This window comes from Lonchura striata, chromosome 6 (assembly GCF_046129695.1).
Source record: "Lonchura striata isolate bLonStr1 chromosome 6, bLonStr1.mat, whole genome shotgun sequence".
NCBI lineage: Eukaryota > Metazoa > Chordata > Aves > Passeriformes > Estrildidae > Lonchura > Lonchura striata.
Genome location: NC_134608.1, coordinates 12,523,578 through 12,544,643, shown reverse-complemented (window position 1 = coordinate 12,544,643; position 21,066 = coordinate 12,523,578). Strand labels below are relative to the sequence as shown.

The following is a 21,066-nucleotide window of genomic DNA, read 5'->3' as shown; positions in this document are numbered from 1 at the left end:
CAGTGAGGGATGCACTGGGGAGCTTCCCAGAGTTACACGGGCAGTGCTGATGATGGAACCCTGAATGGATGTGGCAGCTTTGAAGCTGACACCAATTGTTCATCACTCACCCACAGGAAGCTTGTGCAGGCACAAAGAATGATTTCTCACAAACTCATGCCTGCTGCCTATTAAAAAAAGCCTCAGATAAACTCCGGTACATCTAAATGTTCACTTCTGGGACAAGAATGCTCAAGTCATTCAAAGATTTCACTCATTTTCATGAATCTGTGATCATTATCCTCATCACAAAAACAGTGCATCATGTCAAGCCACAAACAAAAGGGATTTTGGTAGGAATAAGTAAATAAATAGTACATAAGTATCTCAGACAATGTGGATTTGGAACCAAAGATGTTTTTGTTTTTTCCTCTATCAGCTTCCTGCAAAGAAGGCAGAACACAGCTAGGGTGACAGATGAAAGTGAATGCCACACAGTACCCAGGCCTCTCCATAAATGCCAGGTGCCATCTCTTCCTTGAGGAAGGAGAGAAAACAGGGACAAGTAGCCAGGAAGGGCTCCAGCAGACAGAACCATCTGCCACCAGCCCTCACACAGCCCCAGTGAGCTGCAGGGGCCAATGCTCAAGCAGAAAGCTCTCCTGCCAGCTCCCATCCCAGTACAGCTCCTCTGCAGAGAGCTGCTGGACGTATCCCAGCCTGACTGACAAGACAAACATAAAATCATGAGTAGCAGCACACCTTGGGACAATCAGCACAGGCTGACTGAGCATCGCCAACCTGGAACAAAGCTGGGGATCAAAAGCCTAAACACCAGGGAAGCAAAGCAAAATCTCCAAAATTGTAGGGTTGGCACAGCCAGACAAACATGTCTAGGTTCAAGTCTCTCTGCACTCCCTATAAAGCCTCCTGTCTTTACACATGGGACACAAAGTTGTAAAAGTGAATATTCACCTGGACAGCTTTATCCCTCTTTTTTTAGCTTGAAGCATCTCTATCCATCCTGCCATTTAGCAGGGATAGGAAGGGGATTTGCTTCCATACTTGAGTTTTATTTATGCAAACTTTATTAAATTACTATTGTGCCCTTCTTTACAACTGTAAGAGATACACTAAAGCTACAGAATGACTTTTTCCCAATCAAAGCAGCCAGCACATAACTGGTCCTACAGGACCTGCAGCTCTGCTGACCAGTGTCCCAGACATGGAGCAGGGAGGTTCTGCAGCTGTGCTGCCATCAGGATTTTGCTCACATTCCTAACACTCACAGCCCACTCCCACCAGGACTCTCTGACTGTTTCCACACTCTTCCTCTAATCTGGAAAACAACATCACCACACAAAGTAGAGGCCCAAGCAGTGAGGGAAACATCTGGAAGGCAAACACCGGGCAGGGCTCAGGATCCTCAGCCATGCCTGGCACATGGGTGCCTGGCACAGCAGCACAGACTCCATCTCATGCAAGAGGCTTTAGTCAAGATTCTTCTGTGGTTTGAGAAGCAATGCAGAAAAATTGTAGGAAACTCAAACCTCATTTGTGACACAGAAAAACCTAAGAACTAACTCACTAAACAACCCTGTCCATGCACTGCCAGATACCTGGCAAGCTTCACCCACAACCAGCTTTTATACTGCAGGCACAGGGCATTTACCAAACAGAAGCTGCAGGTGTAACAAGAATCACCCTAGCTTTAAAAGATTCACAACAGTGACTGTCAGTTGGCTGAAAACCTATGCTTGAAGTGGGTGAACTAAATTCAGGCAAATAGTAATGTTCCAGGGGCTCCCCATCCTCCCAACATCTGCAGGCTTTAGCTGCACATTTGCAACTCCAGCTTCAGGGTGAACAATCACTTGTGAGAGCTCCCCTGTAATTCCCCTGGCCCTCCAGCCATGCCCACTTTTGGGGAAAGCCATGGCCCTGCCATGTAGGGAAGGAAATGCCTCTTACGTTCTGCAGGGCGTCCTGGTACTGTGGCAGTGACGAGAGCTGTGACTCGGAGTGGTACGGGGACAATCCTTTCCTCAGAGTCCTCAGGTCCCCCGTGCTGGACTGCTGCAAAGACAACAGAGAACAGGACAGGCCATGTTAATGAGAAGAAAGCAAGCTGTGCCCCTCCTGATGTCCTGGCTTTTCCCGTGGCCACATCTGTTCCCTGACCTGTTCTCTTTACTTCTCCCTGCACCAACAGTGACAGTGAACACTGTAATAAAATGCTTTTCCATGTCTAGTCCTAGAGAAAACACCTGCAAACAGCTGGAGGTGAACTGTTTAAGGTCTGCTACATTAAGTAATACAGCAGGAAGGCATTTTTGTTTTAAATAAGTTCCTACATACTCAATGAAGAGCAATTGTTAAGAAGCACATAAAAATATTTTTAAGACTTCAGATTGAATCAAAACCAGCAAAAAATCCACAAACCCCAAACAAACAAACAAACCAACCAAAAAACCCACACCAGGAGACATTTTATAGATTAAGGCTTTGTAAACAGTGCTACTATCATTCACCTAAGCTTGCAAAATGTGTGTTGACAGGAACAGTTTCTTATTTGGTTACAAATTTGCTTGCACCCACAGGTCTTAAACATAGTAAAATAAATGAAGGTAGTCTATATGACCCTAAAACCAGATAAATGCAACCAATAGTCTGCACTTATAGGGGAAGGAGCACTGGATGTTAGGAGTACTGAATAATCTCCCTGGGACAAAGTTTCTGCCTTGTGTTTTTAACTCTCTCTGTGATCTTGAATGTTTCTCATTTGTAAAAGTGCATCCAGAAAAAGTCAATACAAAAACAGCCAAAATCAAAGGTCTGGGAGAAGATTCTATCTTTATCACCAATAAACATCTCATTAACTTTTCATATTTTTAAGAGTATCAAGCAGCGCACTGTCCTCTATTTTAAAGTTAAAAAATCATGACCTTTCAGATTTTTTTACTCTATTAAGACTTTCAATTCCCATTTGCTACAGAAATTATGTTTTCTACTTCAAAAGAACCAAAGAAAAACAATTGGAGCAATAAAATTTAACAAGAAATCTCATAAATCAAATCAATTGTATGTAAAAACCTCACAGTAACCCAAAGGCCTGAACACAACAGAGACTTCGTAGACTGTTGTCATGCACAGATCTCTGGAAACTTTGGAAGTTCATTTCCATTTCCTGCCCAAAGAGAAGAACTGGTGCACTCTTAGTGGATATATTATTTTCTATCACTGTCATATATGCTTTATTGTAGCTACATGGCCTGTTTTAGTTGATATTCAGCTTTGGTTTTTTTTCAAAATGTTATTTTCTTAGGTTAAAACTTCTACAGTGACCCAGTGCTTTCACAACCATTCTGGAGCCCTCATCCTATCAACTTTCCTTTTATAAGCTGTGAAGAGAAGGGCAGTTCTCAGGAAAGCCATAATGAGAAATGGATGCTAGTCCTGTATGACCCAATCTGCTGGGAAATGCTGTGTCTCACATGGAGTCAAGTGATACAGAACGAGTTCAGCATATCCGATATCTGGGATTCCCCTGAATTTACGAACAGAAAAGATGTGGTCTGTATTTCTTTCACAGTTCACAACAGAGAGTCAGAGAGAGAGATCTGAAGGAGATAACTCCTTCTGAAGCTGAAAAGTGACTGCTGCAAAACTGAGTTTCCACTATTCCTGGGAGGTATATAATTTCAAAGAAGGGTTAGCAGGTCACAAAGGAAGATAAGAAGACTCTTGGTTTACTGGCAGTGTCCCAGGCATGTGATGTCTCTTGGTGGCTATCCTGAAAGGATTTCACCTTGGCTGGCTGTGCTCCCACATCCCTGCTGTGTGCAGCCCCTTCTCCACTCTTGTGTGTGCATGGGGACACAGCAACCTCCTGGAGGGCTCCTGGCACTGCTACCCACTCCCCTGGGCTGTCAGCTCAGGAGCTCAGGCACTCTTCCCTGACATCTGTGAGGAAGGGGCACATGCATGGCCAAGGGAAAGGCAGAACAGCAGAGCCAAAATGTGAGCTTGTATCTCTGCAGACCCCAGAGATTGCAGATTCCCTCAAAGTCTGCTCCAGAAGAGTGTGTGTTGCCTCAGCAGTTTACAGGCCATGGACTACTCAGACTTTTGCAAATCACACTGAGACCTAAAAGATGCCACACAATCACGGAGCACCAGAAGTGTGGAAACAGGCCTGAGAAAGAGAGATTTGGCAGACATTTGCATCCCAGAAACTTGATGTCTTACCCCCAATTCTGAATGGGTTGGTCTACATTGGATTCCCCATGTGTTTCATCATATTACAGCTTGTCCTCCCAGAAATTCAAAAATGCTTTGCCCAACTAAGGTAGGAAGACAACCAAACACAAGTCTAGACAACACCCAGTATCACACTGCTGTCACTAAAAACACGCTAGCTTTAATTAACTGCCCTATGCTCCTGCCTGGAGAAAAAAATCTGCATTAATTTCATTTTGGTTTAAATCAGTTGAAATTGTGTTGGTAAATACACAGATACAGACAAAACTCTGCTCTAACAAGTGTTTATAATGGATTAGTTCTATTGCTTTTTTTAAAGCAAATCCCATTTAAGACTGCACAAGTGTGTGACAAAACTATTGTTAGGTTGTTTCAGTGGCTGCTGATTATGAATCTGACCTAATGCATTCAATTTGATGGAAAGATTCCCACTGAGTTCAATGAACATCAAAACAAGCTCTTAATTAAAGAACAGAAAGGAAAAAGAGAAAAAGAAATAGGACAAGAGAAAGAAAAACATCTAAGAAATAAAAACACTGAGCAGAGATCTATCCAGAAGAGGAACAAGGTGTTTGGAGCAGAGAGTGGGTTTGCTAGTGCCAGAAGATTAAATAGAGACTTCACCTGCCATTATTTATAAGACATCCCTGTCAGAGATGAGCAGAGTAAACTTTCTCCTCTCACTGTCATAGAGCCAGCCCCTTTCATGAGCCCTCCACTCAATGCAATTTTCCTTACAGCCAGCCCCTTTCATGAGCCCTCCACTCAATACAATTTTCCTTCCATATTTTCTAGAAGTTATTTGGGAATGTATCTTACTTTAATTGCTTGTGTTTTTTTACAACAGGCTACCAATCACAGCTCTGCACTATTTATCTTCCCTGTACTAAGGCAAATGTGTGGTTTTTCACCATGGAAGGAAAACTGTTTTTTCTTCCTTTTTAAAATTAAAATGGTGCAGTGACATATATTCAACAGACCTCCCTAAACATTTGCACATTCCTTGGGATTTGCTATCAGTGTTAGAGCTAACCAGGGAAAGAAAGTGAATCCCTTATTAAAAAGCAATATGACTAATGATGCACCAGAATGAGTAGCCATTACTCCATTTAAACCTAAATTAAAAATCCTGGTATTTGCATTGTCAATTCACTCACAAAATGAAATCTCTTATTACCTTACCCAATTTTCATTACTGAGATGTAAGTGGATCCCAAATTGCTTTTCTAGTCAGAAAGACATTTTAAAAGTAGAATCCTTGATCATCTCTGTTCATCATCATTGCTGGAAATTATCTCAACTAACAGGCAACATATCTACAATAAATTATCCTTCAGGTAAAATCACTTCACATTTCTGGAGTTTCAAGGAAGTTATCAGCAAAATCATTTTCATCTGGACTAAAACTCCATGGGAGCATACAGTCTCAATTGAACTTTTATTGGAAATGTTTCCTAAGCTGAGGAGCAGAGACAGGAGGAGGAACGCAGCAAAGGACACCAAGTGACTGGCACACCAATCCCCATCAAACACCAACAACTGGCCACTGACTACTCCAAGAATGGCTCTTGCTCTCTTACTGTGAATATTTTTCAAACCCTAGTTTCATCCATAGTTCAAAGAAAATAAAAAAAGAAAAAAAAGGAGAAAAAAAAAAAAGAAAGAAAAAGCATGTCCTGACTTTCACAGTGGTACAGAAGTGCAAGAGCTGCCCTCGGTCTAACTCAGCACTTTGACAAGCCAGGACCTTCCCCTGCAGCACAAACCTGGCCACACTGCCAGCACTGCCACCCCACCGCCATCATTCTGACACCATCACTCCTCAGCACTCACAAAAAATGACAAAATATTTATTGATACATTTTTCAACTAAGCAGGATGTAAGGGTGACCCCAGAAGGTACCACTGGACCAAAGCCCAAGACCTTGTCAGCCAGTCATGAAACAAATGGACACAGGCCTGTCCTTCCCACCAGGGAAGGGAGTTTGGCCTACTCCTACCAATGAGAAAAGAGTAGGGCCAAAATATCAAGGTTTTTTTAGTAAAAATAAACGCAAAACCAACTTTTTTTTCTCTGTAGAAAACAGAGGAATTTGATGGGTGGAAAGTGGTATTTTCCATAACAAATAATGTATAATTTTAAATGCTTGAGATAGAAATTAAAGTCTTGGTGCTTACCAAAGACTAAAATTACATTTAAAAAGAAAACAGAAAAGCCAAAACAAAACAATGAAAGAACAGTAAACACTTGTTCCTATCAAAGCTTTCTATCCTGCTAGCAAAAAGAAGAAATGGTGGCCTCTGACTTTTTGACCCTCTGTGCTGAGTGATTCAATTGAAAAATAACACAAATAACACAAGAAGATGGATGGTGTTTGTGGTATTTTAAGGTCAAAGTACTACAAAGAAACATTTATTTTCCTTTACATTTCTGTCCAGTAAAGTCAGATCAGTGCTGTGGCCATGTCGGACCAACTGTGAAGATAAAGTGTTGAAAACTTAGAGACAAGTCAGACAAATTATCTTTTCTGCTACCCTTCATTGTTACTTCTGCTAGAAGGGAGAAAAAAGACGACAAATATATAATTCTGGAATACTTTGATACAAAAAAATGGACTGGTCTTAACATAAATTAAATACAGAAAGAAATTTACTTGATAGAAAGTTCTCAGCATTTATGAGAGATTAGCAAAAAATTATTTCAATTAGAATTATGTTCTGAAGTGACTGTGGAAAATGAAAAAGCAGCACTGTCAGCTCCCAGTAATTCATGAATTAGCATTCAAAACAGGGTCGTTACATAAGTAGCCTTTAATTGAAAACACTTTTTTCTCCTTTCACATAAGTTGTAACAGATGAATGCTGAAAAGAGATTTTAAAATGTATTTAATCATAAATGATCAGTTTAACCCTGTGCCCTGTGGAAATATTAAAGCTTTCACAAAGGGTCACAGCTTCCCTTCTCCCCATGGGCTGTGGGGTCATTTGGGAGCAATTTGGGTGTCTAAACATGGGTATCCTGTGCCTGAGCATACCCAAGGCACCCGTGGAGCCTTGGCAGATGTGATAAAGAGCTGCTAGAGATGAGCATCCTCCAGCTGCAGGCAGGAGAAAGGAGGGACAAACCTGGAGTCACCTGAGGACTAAACTCTCCACACCTTTGGAACTCATTTCTAACCTCCTGCATTGTGAAAACTTCCTCTCCTGGTTCACAAGTCATTTTTAAAAACATACTACAAAGGACCAAATTGAAGGTCAGGAGCCACTTTTTGTTTACCTCCGGGGAGTATAAAGGGATGACAAAATGTGTCCAGAACACAGAGAATTGAGCATAAGTGAGTCACTGACAACAGACTTCCCAAAGGGCTGTCATTTCCAAGGGTTTATAATAATCAGCTTCATTTTCCTACATTGCAGACCCACTTGCACTAAGCTCAAGAGACAGCGGATTACACACTGCACCACTTAAATGTATTAACATTATATCTGCTTTCAACACAACTTTAGAAGAAATTATGTAACGGCATAAAATGCAAATAGACAGAAAGGAAAACTACAAGGAACTCAATATTGACAAGAGCATACCCTTATTGACACCAGCTCAGAAGATTTACTTTGGACAAATCATTATGTCACACCATCACCCAGCCCTATGACAGACAAGCAATTTCCATTTTTCAGTGGCTACCTCCCCTTTTACAAAGCACAGGATTTCCTTCAGCCATCATTTAAACATCAGAGTGAACTTGGTCCTCAGCAACAGGGCAAGGGCATCACACCCTGGCTATGTAAGCCCATAAGGATCTTGGCTTATGATCTAGGTAATTCTCTATGTGGGGAGAAAAAAAAAAACCCTATATTAAAATCACTCTCACTTCAGATTTTAGTTTCACCCATAAATCTTGGATGTTAGATGGAAAACTGTTGAGACCTTGGCTTTTGAGTATATACATTTGTGAAAAGGAAAAAAAATACAGGTTTTATTTCAACCCACTATGCCAGGCTGACTTCATTTTTATGGACTCTTGCACTGCCCATTACCTGAATTACTTGTCTGTCACTGTAATATAAATTCTTAACCTACCAGCAACAATACTCTAAACCATAATTGTTCCAGTAATTGAAACTGCCTCGATTTTGACACTCAGCAACCCATTGTTTGCAACTGAGCAATTAAATGGAAGGTTTAGCTCAAAACCTTTTTCTGTTATTTCCTGTAGCAATTTAGCTGGAAGTGCACACTTCTCTTCACATAGGCAAATGGCATTGATTTGAACTTGGCCAAAACACAGATATTACTAACCAATGTCTTTTGCACAAGTACAGGGCAGAAATATAAGTTAGTGGCATATTTAATACATTCAGATTATTAAAAAATGGAAATCACCAACATTAGCAAGTGAAAGAATAAGCAATTAGAGCCCTAAACAACCAGCAGCAGTACTAAAAGGCAGCCCTCAGCTCCAAAAAGCTGCTTGTAGATGGATTAGCTCTCTGCCTTACTGAAATTTTGTGGCAAGCTGTTGCAGTGAGCCAGCTAGAGGGGAACATAAGAACATTATACATGTGGAAACCTAACAGAAATAAAGCTATTTTATTATCTTGAAAAAACCCCGTCTCTTTACCACAGGTGACCAAAAGTCTTATATGCAGGTGTCAATATTGAGTCACTTGATAAGATAATATCATTATTTGAACTTCAACCTTTTTCCCTATATTCATGAATGAAGCCTTGTAGAATCCACCTGCACAAACATTAATATCTTACTATCCATATTCAGAGCATGGTGATCCCCTCAAACAGCTGGTAGAGCTTGATCACCTTACTCTTCTTCACAGCTACCACACTTTGTCACACCCACAGAGGTCCATGGCACTACCACAGCTCTGTAACAACAACCTGGCCCAAGGCAGCCTCAGGTACCACGCAGAGCAGAGAGCTCTGCTGAGCTAAAGCACAGCAGAAACACATCTCCAACAACAGAGGAGGTAGTGCAAAGCACCTGCCTCGCACAGCTCTCACAGGGGCATCAGGGCAATGAGGAGTGATTGGCCCTGTCAGGCAGCCTTGTGCCCCAGAGAACATCCCCTACCACACAACCTTGCACAAACATTTCCCCCTTATCTCATTAATCCATGTTTTAGTGTCTCACGCACCAGGAATCTGAGGGTTGGGCAATCTCACTGTGTGAAGCTGGCAAATAATTGAATTAAGGTTCAGTAATTGCAGTTATCACTATGAGACATATTCTAGCAAAAATAAGCTCAGCAAAGCACATATCTGACTTTAAATATATGTGAAGAGTCCCATTAGCTTCAGCAGCATTTATCAGGCAAGTTGGAAATCACACACATGAGAGTGCAATAAAAAAATCAACGTATTTGATTTTGAAAGAACTCTGCAAATAAGGGAAAAAAATTAAGGGATGAGATTAAAACTATTTAACATCTTCCATGTCATGCAATAATATGAGCTTTATGTAACAGGAGAGATTAAATTCCTTTACACTAGTTCATATCCCTGTTGTACATGCAACACATCTGGGGATCACTTGAACTGGCGGCAAAGGCTTTTGGGGTTAAGGGTCCATCAAAACACCTACTCTCCTGATTCCCTCTTCAGTATTCAGCCAGGAGCTCACAAGCACAGCCTCAGCCAGTTCCATCAGTAAATCCATTTTTAGTAGTTCATGTAGAATTGGAAATGCATTTGGGCATTGTGCCATGGCTGGAGCTCAGCCATTCACAAATGTAACACAGGGATGAGGATCCCCACTTCTGCCTAGGCTCTGACTTCACATCACAATCTGCGCTCACCAAAGCTGGAGGGGCAACTAGATTTCACCTGGTTGCATTGGTGACAGCTGGAATTCACTATTGTTGAGGGAGCTAACAACTTTGGGAAAACAGGAAACAGTAAGTGGCTTAGCAGAGTCTACCATGTAAAATCACTCTTAGAAAAAGGCTTCCTAGTATCTCAGTGGGGTACAGGATATAAAAGCAGTGCACGTTTCAAACCTCTCCATTCTCTGTAGCAACTGAGGTAGGGAACTCTAGTACACTGCTAATATTCAAGAATGTCAGTATTTTTGTCCTCTTGTTTTAGATCTGCAGAGAAAGATCAAGCCCATAACCCACAGGAGACTCAGATAATCAGTTCAAACCCAACTGCAGTATATAATTATAATCACACAACTGGCAGGCTTTGCTCAAGAGGATATATGAGCTGGCATGGCTGAGAGATCCAAGTATCACAGCCCATAACCCAAATAGAAATGCAGCTCAATAGTTAACAAAGCCAAATGGAGCCATAACCATTGGCATTTGGTGCAGCTTAAGTCTGGTCTGTGGCTTGCATGCCTTGAGTTTCAAAGTCACAAACTAACAGAGTCCATAATGGCTCATTAGAACCAAAATCAGCATCTTTACTGGGGGTGCCAGTGGAGAAACTACAGAATGATGCTCCAGTTCCTCCAGGGAAGTAGATTTTTATATGGATGTTGTATCAAGCACAGGTCTGGACCAGCCCCTAGAGTCACCTTTCATTTTCTCCTGTCATCTTCACTCCAGGCAAGGAGGCTACTGGGAATCACTGCACCTCCTCCCAAAATCACAGCCACAGCAATGCTGCTGGGCTGCCCTCAAGGCACTCCCCACATCCCATAAAACGGAGTTGGGAATGAGAATAATAAAGACCTGAAACATCTGCTGATAAAGCAGCAAAGGTCCCTTGCAGGATTTAGCTCATGCTGGGCACCCAAGGCCCTCTCCTCTGGAGGATGTTCCAAGCTCTCTGCTGAATCAGGACTCAAGCAGCCAGAGAAAATCAATTACTGCCAGTCTCAACTTTTTTGAGATAATCTGAATATTCTTTAAAAGTCTCTTATAAAGATTTAGATTTGCATTTTTGGCTTCATGAAAAACAAAACAAAACTGCAAGTCTTGTCATAAACTTACAGTTTTGAATAAAGAGGCTTTTTTTTTCTCAAAGCAATGAATGATTAACATCCTTCCCATTGTTGCCCAAGTAATTTTCAGATGTCAGACTCTGAATTTTTCTTCATCTGAGCTTGAATTTGGCATTTTACTCATTGGAAAAATCTGGTTTTAAGCCTCTGCAGTTATTGCATAGTTTCCCCTCAAGACATTTTTCAGTACTTCTCAGATGGACGGATCACTGAGATTCTGTGTACTTTGAACCTCTCCACATGTATCAAAGACACAAAAAGCTGCTTCTTCATAGCCTGATGTAACTGCAATTAAGAGCTTTTTCCCTGGCCCTATCCTCATACAGAGATAAAAAGTAGAATTTAGTGAAATTATTACAAAGCTGGTTAAGCACAGGATATGACTAATCCTGTATTTCACAGCTGGAAGTTAAACTGAGCCTCATTAAACCCAATGTTCTTGCTTACCCACAACAGAAACAAATGGGGCATGACAGCTTTGCATGTGTGCATCTCTCTCACACACACTCAGGCACTGGAATTCGGCTCCAGCCCTTCCAAAATTTTAAGTTGCAAGAAATTATATGATGGTCTCGAATTTGTAAGACTCAATTAATCCAGTATGCCTCTGTTTGCCAACTTCTGGATCCAGATATTTTGAATTATATTTCCGAGGTTTTTAGGGAACTTTATTTACATTCTCATAAAATCCATGGATACCACAGGTGACAACACCCAGAATACACAGTACACCACTCAGATTTCATTACAAGTTGCAAAAGCTCATTTCTATCACTGATAGTGCATTTTAAAAGTACATGAATGCACTTCTAAATATTTATTTAGAGAATATTTATTTTGGTAGTTAAGATTAGCTCAAATCTCTGATGTCCAAAGTAAACAGAAGGAACTCCACTGTCTTAGAGGGCTTGAAGGTATTTTGAACTGCTCCAATAAAACTGCTCCTATACATTTCTTATCTGGGGAGTAAGAACATTTTATTCAATAAGTACATATTGTTATTTACATCTCAACTCAACTTATTGGGTAGCAAATTGGTCAGGTCAGTCTTGTCATTGTAATTCACAAAAGAAGGAGGTGAAATGGAACACACTTGGACATTGATTGGCTTTGCATGCTATGTTGGGTATTTTTTAAGATTCTGTTTCAGGAAGCAACATTTGAGGGATTCTGTTATCATATTTTGCAATTGAACTTGAAAGCAATGCAGGGCATTCTCAAAAATATATCAAAGTTTTGATCTCAAGAGAGAAGGTCGCACAAAAATCTGTTTCTTCAAGAGCTATACTCCAAAATGCATGGAGTCCTGTAGGAATTCTCACCATTGACTTGAAAGGAATATTTGGATGTGACCTCAAATACAAATCTCCTTTTATATTACTTAAAATTAAAATGCAGCTAAACATTGAAACACTGTCTAAAAATGGTAATAGAGTAACTGAGGGCACACCCCCTTCAGTATTCTGAATTTAAATGAAGACCAACTGCCTGGAAAGCTTTCATGCCTGAGTTGCTCTGCATTACCAAAAAAAAAAAAAACCTATTTCCCTTGTAAGACCTTAAATTAAAGCAATTATACTTATCCTCCTCATGCACAAACAATAGGTAGACTTTAGGGAAATCAGATAGGTTTGTAATTTTGTTCCTGTCGTGGTGAGTGTGTGCAGTGCTCCTGGCACAAGCCATGGCCTCAAACAAACCTCCAGAGACAATTCACATAGAAGCCCAAATACTGTAAGGTCTTATAAGACCTCATAGCAACTCTGAGAGCTGAGAGGCAGTTCTGCAAGCAGGAACTGCTAATGGCAGACTTGGCACAGAAGTGACTGATAGTAAAATAACAGGGGAAATTGCACTCTGACTTTCCTCAAGCCAGCCAGCACATTGTGGGCAATGTCTTTTTCTCCTCCTTGGGAAGAGATCAGGCTCTCCACTGAATGGCATTTACATCTTTGCTCTTTGCAGTGCTAAGGATTGTCAGGCTCCTTTCAGCCCTGGGTTCCAGATTTCCCCCCTTGTTTTCAGAAGGATATGCTGGAAACTGCCTGCTGAGTGCATGGCTGTGCCAAGATCCCATCTGCCTAAGAATTGTGGCAGCCTGCAGATGCTGTGACCATGGAAGTTCCTTGCTCAAACATCTCAGCTCTGTTTTAATAGCAGCATTACAGGCATTGCCTACTATCATTTTATTAACTCTACAGCTGCAGTCTTCAGTCAGGAAAAGCATGCAGTTTCTTAAAAGTAAAACTAAGAATAATTTTCAAGAACTTCAAGGGAAGCTCTAAATATCTTCCAAGGGAAGCTCTACCTCTCAGGCAGCTGGCAGGCTGAACTGCTGTGAAGTGCTGGTGCTACTCAAGTCTATTTGGCAATTTTAATTAAATACTCATAAATCTCAAGGGCTGTCACTCCCTAGAGAAGAATTTTTCTGTTTCTGCTCTGAGGACTTGAAATTTTCTGTGAAAAAGGCAGCATGACTTCACTGTCAAATGTCCAGTTACTTAGAGCCTCACCTGCCCAATGCATCTGCTTTCTATAAAGCTGGGCTTTTTGAAACAAAGGTGTGCAATGTGCCCTGAACTTCTGTGAATAGAAAAATGCCTCTGGCACTCCTGCTCTCAAGGGAAAAGATAGACACAGCTCAGAGACTATAAACCAAAAGGAGTCCTGACAGCCAGCCCATGATACACAATACTTAGTTACAAGGAGAGAGAAAAGTGATGAGTCCACACAGCCTATAAACTTTTAGCTAAGTTTTAGCTAAAAGTGCTCGATCTTTGCACGTGTACAGAACCAGCTGAAAATGCAAAATAATGTGAAAGAATGGCCAGAAGATTGTTACCCTTATTGTTTCTAAAATATATGCATTAGTTATGAAACTACCCAGAACTGATCTTCAGAGCTACTAAATGTTGTAAATACAGGTCTCTCTAACCTTAAGGGGAAAGTGTGTAATCAAAAATTCCTTTTTGTTCAAGGGGCAGCATAAAGTGGCTTAAGGGGTTTATTTTGTGCTTGGATATTTCTAGCTCAGAGGAATGGAAAACAGATATTGTGTCCCACCTTAGGGATTATATCTTAGCAATATGGAAGGTACCCTCACCTAGTCAACCAGACACCACTAATAACATCAGCTCTTCTGGGCATTGCCCACAATGCCACAGAGGAACAACACAGCTTCACCCACATGATGTTGCACAGAACAACTGCATGCACACAGCAGAGCTCAGTGCAAGTCTTCCCTGGAGAATATGAAGCTACAGAAGTGATGCCTGTGAAGCTCTCTGAAACCAACACCCAACACTTCTCAGAGCTTTTACTCATCTTCACACTGCAAAACTAAAATTTCCAGAAACCAGCTACACCAGTGAGAAAGGTTCACACCATCCCCATTAGGCTTTGTGGGGTCTTTGCCATTGTGGCTACACCAGAGACACCTACCAGCACTGGAGAGCAGGATTGAGTGGTCTTTTCTGGTAGTGGCATTTGCCACAACCTGTGCCCAAACAATATAAACCAGGGCAACAAATGTTGTGGGTTGCCAGAATTGCTGCCAGAGACTTTGCCAGCACAGCAATGCCATCCAAGGGCATGACCTTCTAGCTGACATGGCCACGGCAACAAAACATCACAGCACAAACTGCATCCAAAAAAAGTAAAAACTGGAGTAGTGTCTCCTTAGAGAAAGGAAAATGGAGAGTGATGAGTACTGATGGGATAGCAATATCAGAAGCATATAATTTTCCAACTGGAAAAACAGATCCTATCCTTCCCTAGAAAGCAAAATAAGTCAAAACAACAACAACAAAAAAAAATCCCACATATATGGCTATCATAGTAGCACACTTATCTCCATTTGCTTTCCTCTCACTGCAGTGTGGCTTGTGTGATGGTATTTCTTGATCTCCAAGAGTAAGAAAAGCTCTCTCCATTAACCTGTTCAAATAAATCACTAGAAAAACAGAAGTGTGAATGCCAGCATATCTGTACTGCAGGTGACATGTACAGTGCAGAGCAGCTGCCAGGCATGGGCTGGGGAGCTTCTTCCTGTCCCGCTGAGGCTTTCTTCTAAAGTGCTTATAGAGAAAGGATATGTTGGGAAGCAGGAGAAAATGTGCAAGCTCAGGATCCCCTGTAATCAACATCTTGATTCCAGAAGGGGCTACAAAGACACCACCACTCAGCATACCTTCACTCCAGAGATGCTGAAGAAGATAAAGCAACAAATCTCACTCAGGATGCACCAGCCAGCAAAAGGGTATTGTGTCATTGGCCACTGGAATATAAATCCAGCCATAAAGCTTGCAAATATCCTTTGCAGCACCAGCCTTCTCAGGTTTCTCTGGATGAAGCACTATTTCAGCTCTATGTTTAGCAGTTGGAAGGAAGCCAGGAAGACTTCCATAACCACCCCTGATTTGTTAATCCCTTAATGCACAGGCACTGTTTGTTACTTAGGACGTCAGGTTTCATCACTCCTCAGCACGCTGGTGATAGAACTTCTTGACACCAGGCTGCAAATATTATTGCAAAGTCAATACTCCCAGGGAGGAAAAGCCAAGCTGAGTTGAAATGTGACTTTGGTGTTGACAAGCCAGTTTGGCACTGCAGAGTTCAAACAGCCAGGATCACCTGGCAACTTTCAAAACAGGAGAAAGTTTGCCAGGATCCTTTCTGACTAGAGACTTATCCCAAGATCCACATGGTAACAGCTAAACACTTTCCAATCAGACAAAGCAAGTGAAAACACAGTAAGTGGATTATGCTTTCTGGGAAAGTGCTGGGAACTATATGCACAAATGCATGTGACTTTGTGTCTATACAGATTTTCCTAATCTTTCTCATTAAAGAGAAAAAAATCCAGATCTGGGTGTGTAGCATGACAGACTGAAGGTGATGCAGCTCAGTATTCCCAAAGAATACCCCAGCATAGCCCAGAGTAGCTTCAACAGTCCTGTTGCCCTAAGAAAAGCTGACTCCCTGCTTGTAATAGATAAGTTATTTACAGAATGTAATATAAAAGAAGCTGGATCCTGGTCATTTTGGAGGGCCAGAGACATCATACAGGGGATGCACAGCACCTCACAGCCAGGCTGCCATCAGTGACTGCTGCCACTGGGGAAATGATTGGCCTTCTCCAGAACACAGAGCTATTTTAATGTAATTTGTCTTCCTCCTGGATTCAAGTATTTGTAATAACATAGCCCAAAAGGTGATGGCACCTGAGGAGAGTGGAGGAAAAGGCATAGCACCCAGGACAATACATAGGTGAAGGGTTGATGTATGAACCTGAAGCAGCCCCACACACCCAAAATTAACTGGGTTTCATCCTCCCAATGCAATAAGCCCATGCAGCTATGCAGACCCTATTAGTTTTCACCATTAATTACCAACTTCTTCTTGACCTCCTAAGGCAGATCTGACAGAGTAATGTGCTTGGCTGTGGCAGGACAAAGCTAGGCCAAGGGCACATGAGCCTATCCCCAAATCCATGCACATCCTATCTGCCTATCAATAGCTCCAATTAAACAGCACCAGACACCAGCTCAGTCACAGTTTGGGAGAAAGACAGGGAGGCTTAAAATCAAATTAGCAATCGATTAATACATGAAGCAACTACAAAGCTATTAAGTACCCTTTTGGGGTTTAACCCTTTGGCACCTATGAGTTTTTTTCATGGATAGTAATGCCAATGAGTATGCTGGGAGAAAGGAGTAATTTTTAAAAAAGCTCAGAGTCAGGTCAAAATGTGTATTTCAACATTTGACAAAATGATGTTATTATAATTTCAGTACACATAGAGCTCTTTAGCATTTTTTGTTTATTTTAAATGAGAATGTTTTAAAAATGTGACCCTGGAACAGTCTATTCTCCAATTTGATGAAATGCAAAGAACAGCACAACATAAACTAGCAAAAAGGCATTTAAAAAAATATTACAAGGGCTTTTCTATTTCCAGCCCTTATAATTGGGAAGAATCTGGAACAAAATGACTGTGAAATATGGTGTTTGAAATTAGAAGCAAAGTACAGAAAAAAAACTTTTAAAATGCCAGGAAGGTAGACCATAAAAGCAGTGAAAGGAAGCAAAGAACAGGAAAAAAAGGGGAACTTTTCCGATGGTTTAAATAGACAGTGACTTATTAAATGCAGCAGAGCTGCCCCTGTTTACACCAACTGCTGTGTTTTACAGGGGATCCACAGGACATACCAAACAGAATGGATGTTTTCTTCTCACTGCTTGACATTGCTATATAAAGACAGGTAAGCAGCATGAGTGATCAAAAGCACAGTGGCACGTGGAGTAGACTTTGAAAGGGAGATGCAGGCAAAAAAGTGCCCCTTTAGAGAGTCTGTTCAGATTTAAGTAAGATCTCAAATAAAAGCTGGGAGCCTGCACCACACACAGCTATTCCCAAGGCTGTCCTTTGACAACAGTCTCCTCTTTCAACAAGATAAAAGTCAATGTAAATGGGCAAGGAAGACAAAATCCTACAGCAAGGACACAGGCAGAGCTGGACTCTCATGGTATCCCCAGGAGTAGAGGTGGCTCAAGGAGCTCTGCAAGGAGGCATTAATGCATTTCTGAAACACACAGAGACTAACAGAGGATTCCCTTTTTTTTCCTGTATTTTTTTAAATTTTAACAAAAGGGGACCAAATTCTATCTGTGTGGGGTTAATATGAATTGTGTTCTTCCTGTGCAGGATGTTTACAAAAAGCCAGTGTGCATTAAAATGGGCAGTCACATGGAAACTGGAGAACTGGGCCACACTAGTATCTATTAGGCAATAAAACCTACCTGGGAAAGAAGCTTGTTGTCATCCTCCAGCAGTTTCACTTTTGTTTCAAGTTGCCTGATATAGTTGGAAGACGAATCTTTAGGAAAAGAGAAAAAAACACAAATACATTTAAGCTTCTTGTGGTACAGGCAAGTATTGTGTCAGAAGCAACATGTTTTCCCACTGTGTAGAAGGCAAGTTTGGGAAGGACTTGCTGAATAAATCCCTATGTATGTAGGGTGATGAGGGACTCCAGCAAAGGTTTTTTCGTTAAAAAGCTGAGATTCAGCAACAGTAAAACCTTCTGTGAATCTGCATCAATGCCAGTTTGAGGGGTGGGCGATACAGAAGGAAAGTGAAGTTGAAACACTGTGTTTTATATTTTCATAAAAGTAATTTCCTAGTTTTATAAGCTATTCTCATTCATCTAGACTGCACCAAAATACTCCACAACAGAACAAGACGTTTCCTTTTAGTTTTGAATAAACAACTGCTCCAGACACGTGCCTTTTTCTTTCAAAAACAACTGAGAAACTCACAAAACCAAGCTGTTGGCACAGCTCTAAGAGGAGGTCAGTGCCACAACTCCCAGTGCTGTAAGAGGGGGAGAAGTGTATTCAGCAAGGCCACAGAGCTGCATGCACACAGCCTGACACACACAACAAGTGCCCACCCAGGACATCTGTTTTTTCTAGTGGAAGCACGTGACACTAACCAGAAAAAACACAGGACAATAAAATACGGAATACCCTCACATAAAATGGTAATATTCAACCTAAAGGAATGCAATGGCTGGTTTACCATTGCAGCAAGACAGCAACACAGACAGGGTGGCCTGGCATAGAAGGTAAGTCACTGGAGAGCTCTGTGGGTGGCTTACTGCTCACCAAAGCATCTGGCTTTTGTTTTGAACCATGCTTAGAAGAAACACATTTGAAAATTTCACAGGGAAGAAAATAAAAAGGACACTGGGAAAACCTTTTCTCCATTCTCATTACAGCTTGATGAGCTCCTGACTTAAAATTGGATCTTTGCAAAATTTCTTCTCCACTTGTAATTCGAGTAGCAAAGACCATTATCTGTTACAGCAGGCGGAAAAGTTTTGCAATGTGAGTATATTAAAAACTCCAAACTTTTTCCACACTTCTAAAGGGGCTCTGAAATGTGCAAAATTATAATTTTCCTCATCTCATTTATGATGGTATGACTGCAGAAGCCACTGTTCCACCCCAGGACTTGCTGCTGAGTGTGAATCGGCAAGGAGCCAGGCGTTAGCACAAGGGCCCCAGTGCCAGTGGTGAGTGCTGCAGGGGCCAGCAGCTTTTGGGATCAGCCCCCCATGGAGAGCAGGCACCTCTGGCTGCAGCTCTGGCACAGAAACGCTCACCCACGCTCCGGGTGAGGTTTGGGCTGGCTCTGTGCTGAGCAGCTTCTCTCTGCCTCTGCCAGTGGCTGCCACTCAGCACTAAGCCTGAATGCTCTTCCTGGCCATCAGCAGCAGGGCTAGCAGGGAAGCTGCAGCTAATCACTGAGACTGCTTTGGCCACTCAAGGAAAAACTGGAATATACTCAAAAAAGTGCTACCATAGACCAGTGCCAAAGCACACAAAGGAACAGCAGGATGGATCTGAGTCGAGTGCCCATCTAAAGAACACTCTCAGAGGAAAAATGCTCAGTTTTTTGACTGGATTATGCTTTGTTCAAACCCAGGAAATCCAAACAAGTCCTCATGAGAAAGGTTAAGAAGACACTGTAGGGAGCTATGTAAGTTCAGTGAACAGCTTAAGTGGTGGCAAGGTTCACAGCAACATCAGCTTGAGCTGCAGGGACCACAAACTCTGCCCAACAACCACCCTAACATGGGGGAGTCTCCAGGTCACAGAAGAAGAGAGCAAATCTAGTAGGTATAGAATCAATCTAAAGCACTTTCCCTGTGAAGGCCACAGATATCTAAGGGTGGTGAGCAGAATGCTGCAGTAGATTGGTGCTGAATGCAGCAAGATTTCAGGATCAGCTTGAAGAACCTGCTGAATTAATAATGAACCTGTCCTCCAGCAGGGTGCAAGGGGAGTTTGAGCTTGTTAAAAGCCAGGAGGACCATGGATTCTTTGGTCTGACCTCCTCTGTGCCCCAGGCCATCATGCTTTGTTAACTTACCCCTAAATTCAGTATAATAATACCCATTTGGCTAAACAGTTCCACAACCAGTCTCCATCTCTGTCTGAAGACAACCAGAGATTACTGGCTGTGTGCTGAATACAACAGCTTCCACTGGCAGATCTGGTCAGAAAAGGTGTCCTTCCCACCTGTGCTCCAGCTCCACCAGTACCCTCATTGTGCCAGCAGCTACAAGGAATTTAGGTTAAGTGGATGAATGGGGATGCAGAAGCTGTCATGTTCAGGCCCTGAATGCTACCAGGACTGACTGACTGGTTGACAAAAAGAATAGAGCATGACTGTCAAAGAAAAAGAAATAGAGAATTATTTCCTCTCTGTGATTTCATACCACTCACCAAAAAAAAAAAAAAAAAAAAAAGGATATTCCTTGGGAATACTCCCTGCATCCTCAGGAGCCAATGTACACCACTGGTTCTGAAAGCCTGACCTGAGAACTGCTAGAATTCTTCAGACACCATTGTTCAACCCCAAACCATATTTGATATCTGACCTCAGCCAGGAAACATCCTATGACAACATAAAATACACACAGGGGGAAAAAAAAAACCCAAATGAGCCATTCTGTCAGCAGAAGATGTTCCATCTCAGACAAAGGCTGCACAACATAGCAATCCTTGCTATGCCCTCAGAGATTAATCTCCTCCATCTTCTGGATTTGCCTCTGTAGAAGCAGGTGCCAGGTGAAGCATATGCCTCTTGCCTCAGTTTTAAAAAAGCTCATAACTCTCACAACAGCAGGCAGTAACACTGCCAGGCTAAGCAGTGAAACCCCAGGCTAGGTCTCACCCATGTTACATCAAGAAACACATTCCCAACATTTTTCTGTCTCTGACCTTTCTCTTATCAGAGAGTTTCTGTTTTCTCCCAGAGCCAGGAGACAAGGACAGCCTCACTGACCCA

The 21,066-nt window shown here is 41.8% G+C and overlaps 1 protein-coding gene across 1 annotated transcript in view; it reads right to left on the bottom strand.

The window, feature by feature from the left end:
* The window catches only part of CCDC85C (coiled-coil domain containing 85C), a 109,926-nt gene that overhangs the window by 24,418 nt on the left and 64,442 nt on the right, over nt 1-21,066 (bottom strand). The window contains exons 2-3 of the mRNA XM_021549653.3: nt 18,009-18,085; nt 1,951-2,055 (exon numbers count right to left, since the gene is read on the bottom strand). Coding sequence (XP_021405328.1) covers nt 1,951-2,055; nt 18,009-18,085 — 182 coding nt within the window. The remainder of the gene's footprint in view (nt 1-1,950; nt 2,056-18,008; nt 18,086-21,066) is intronic.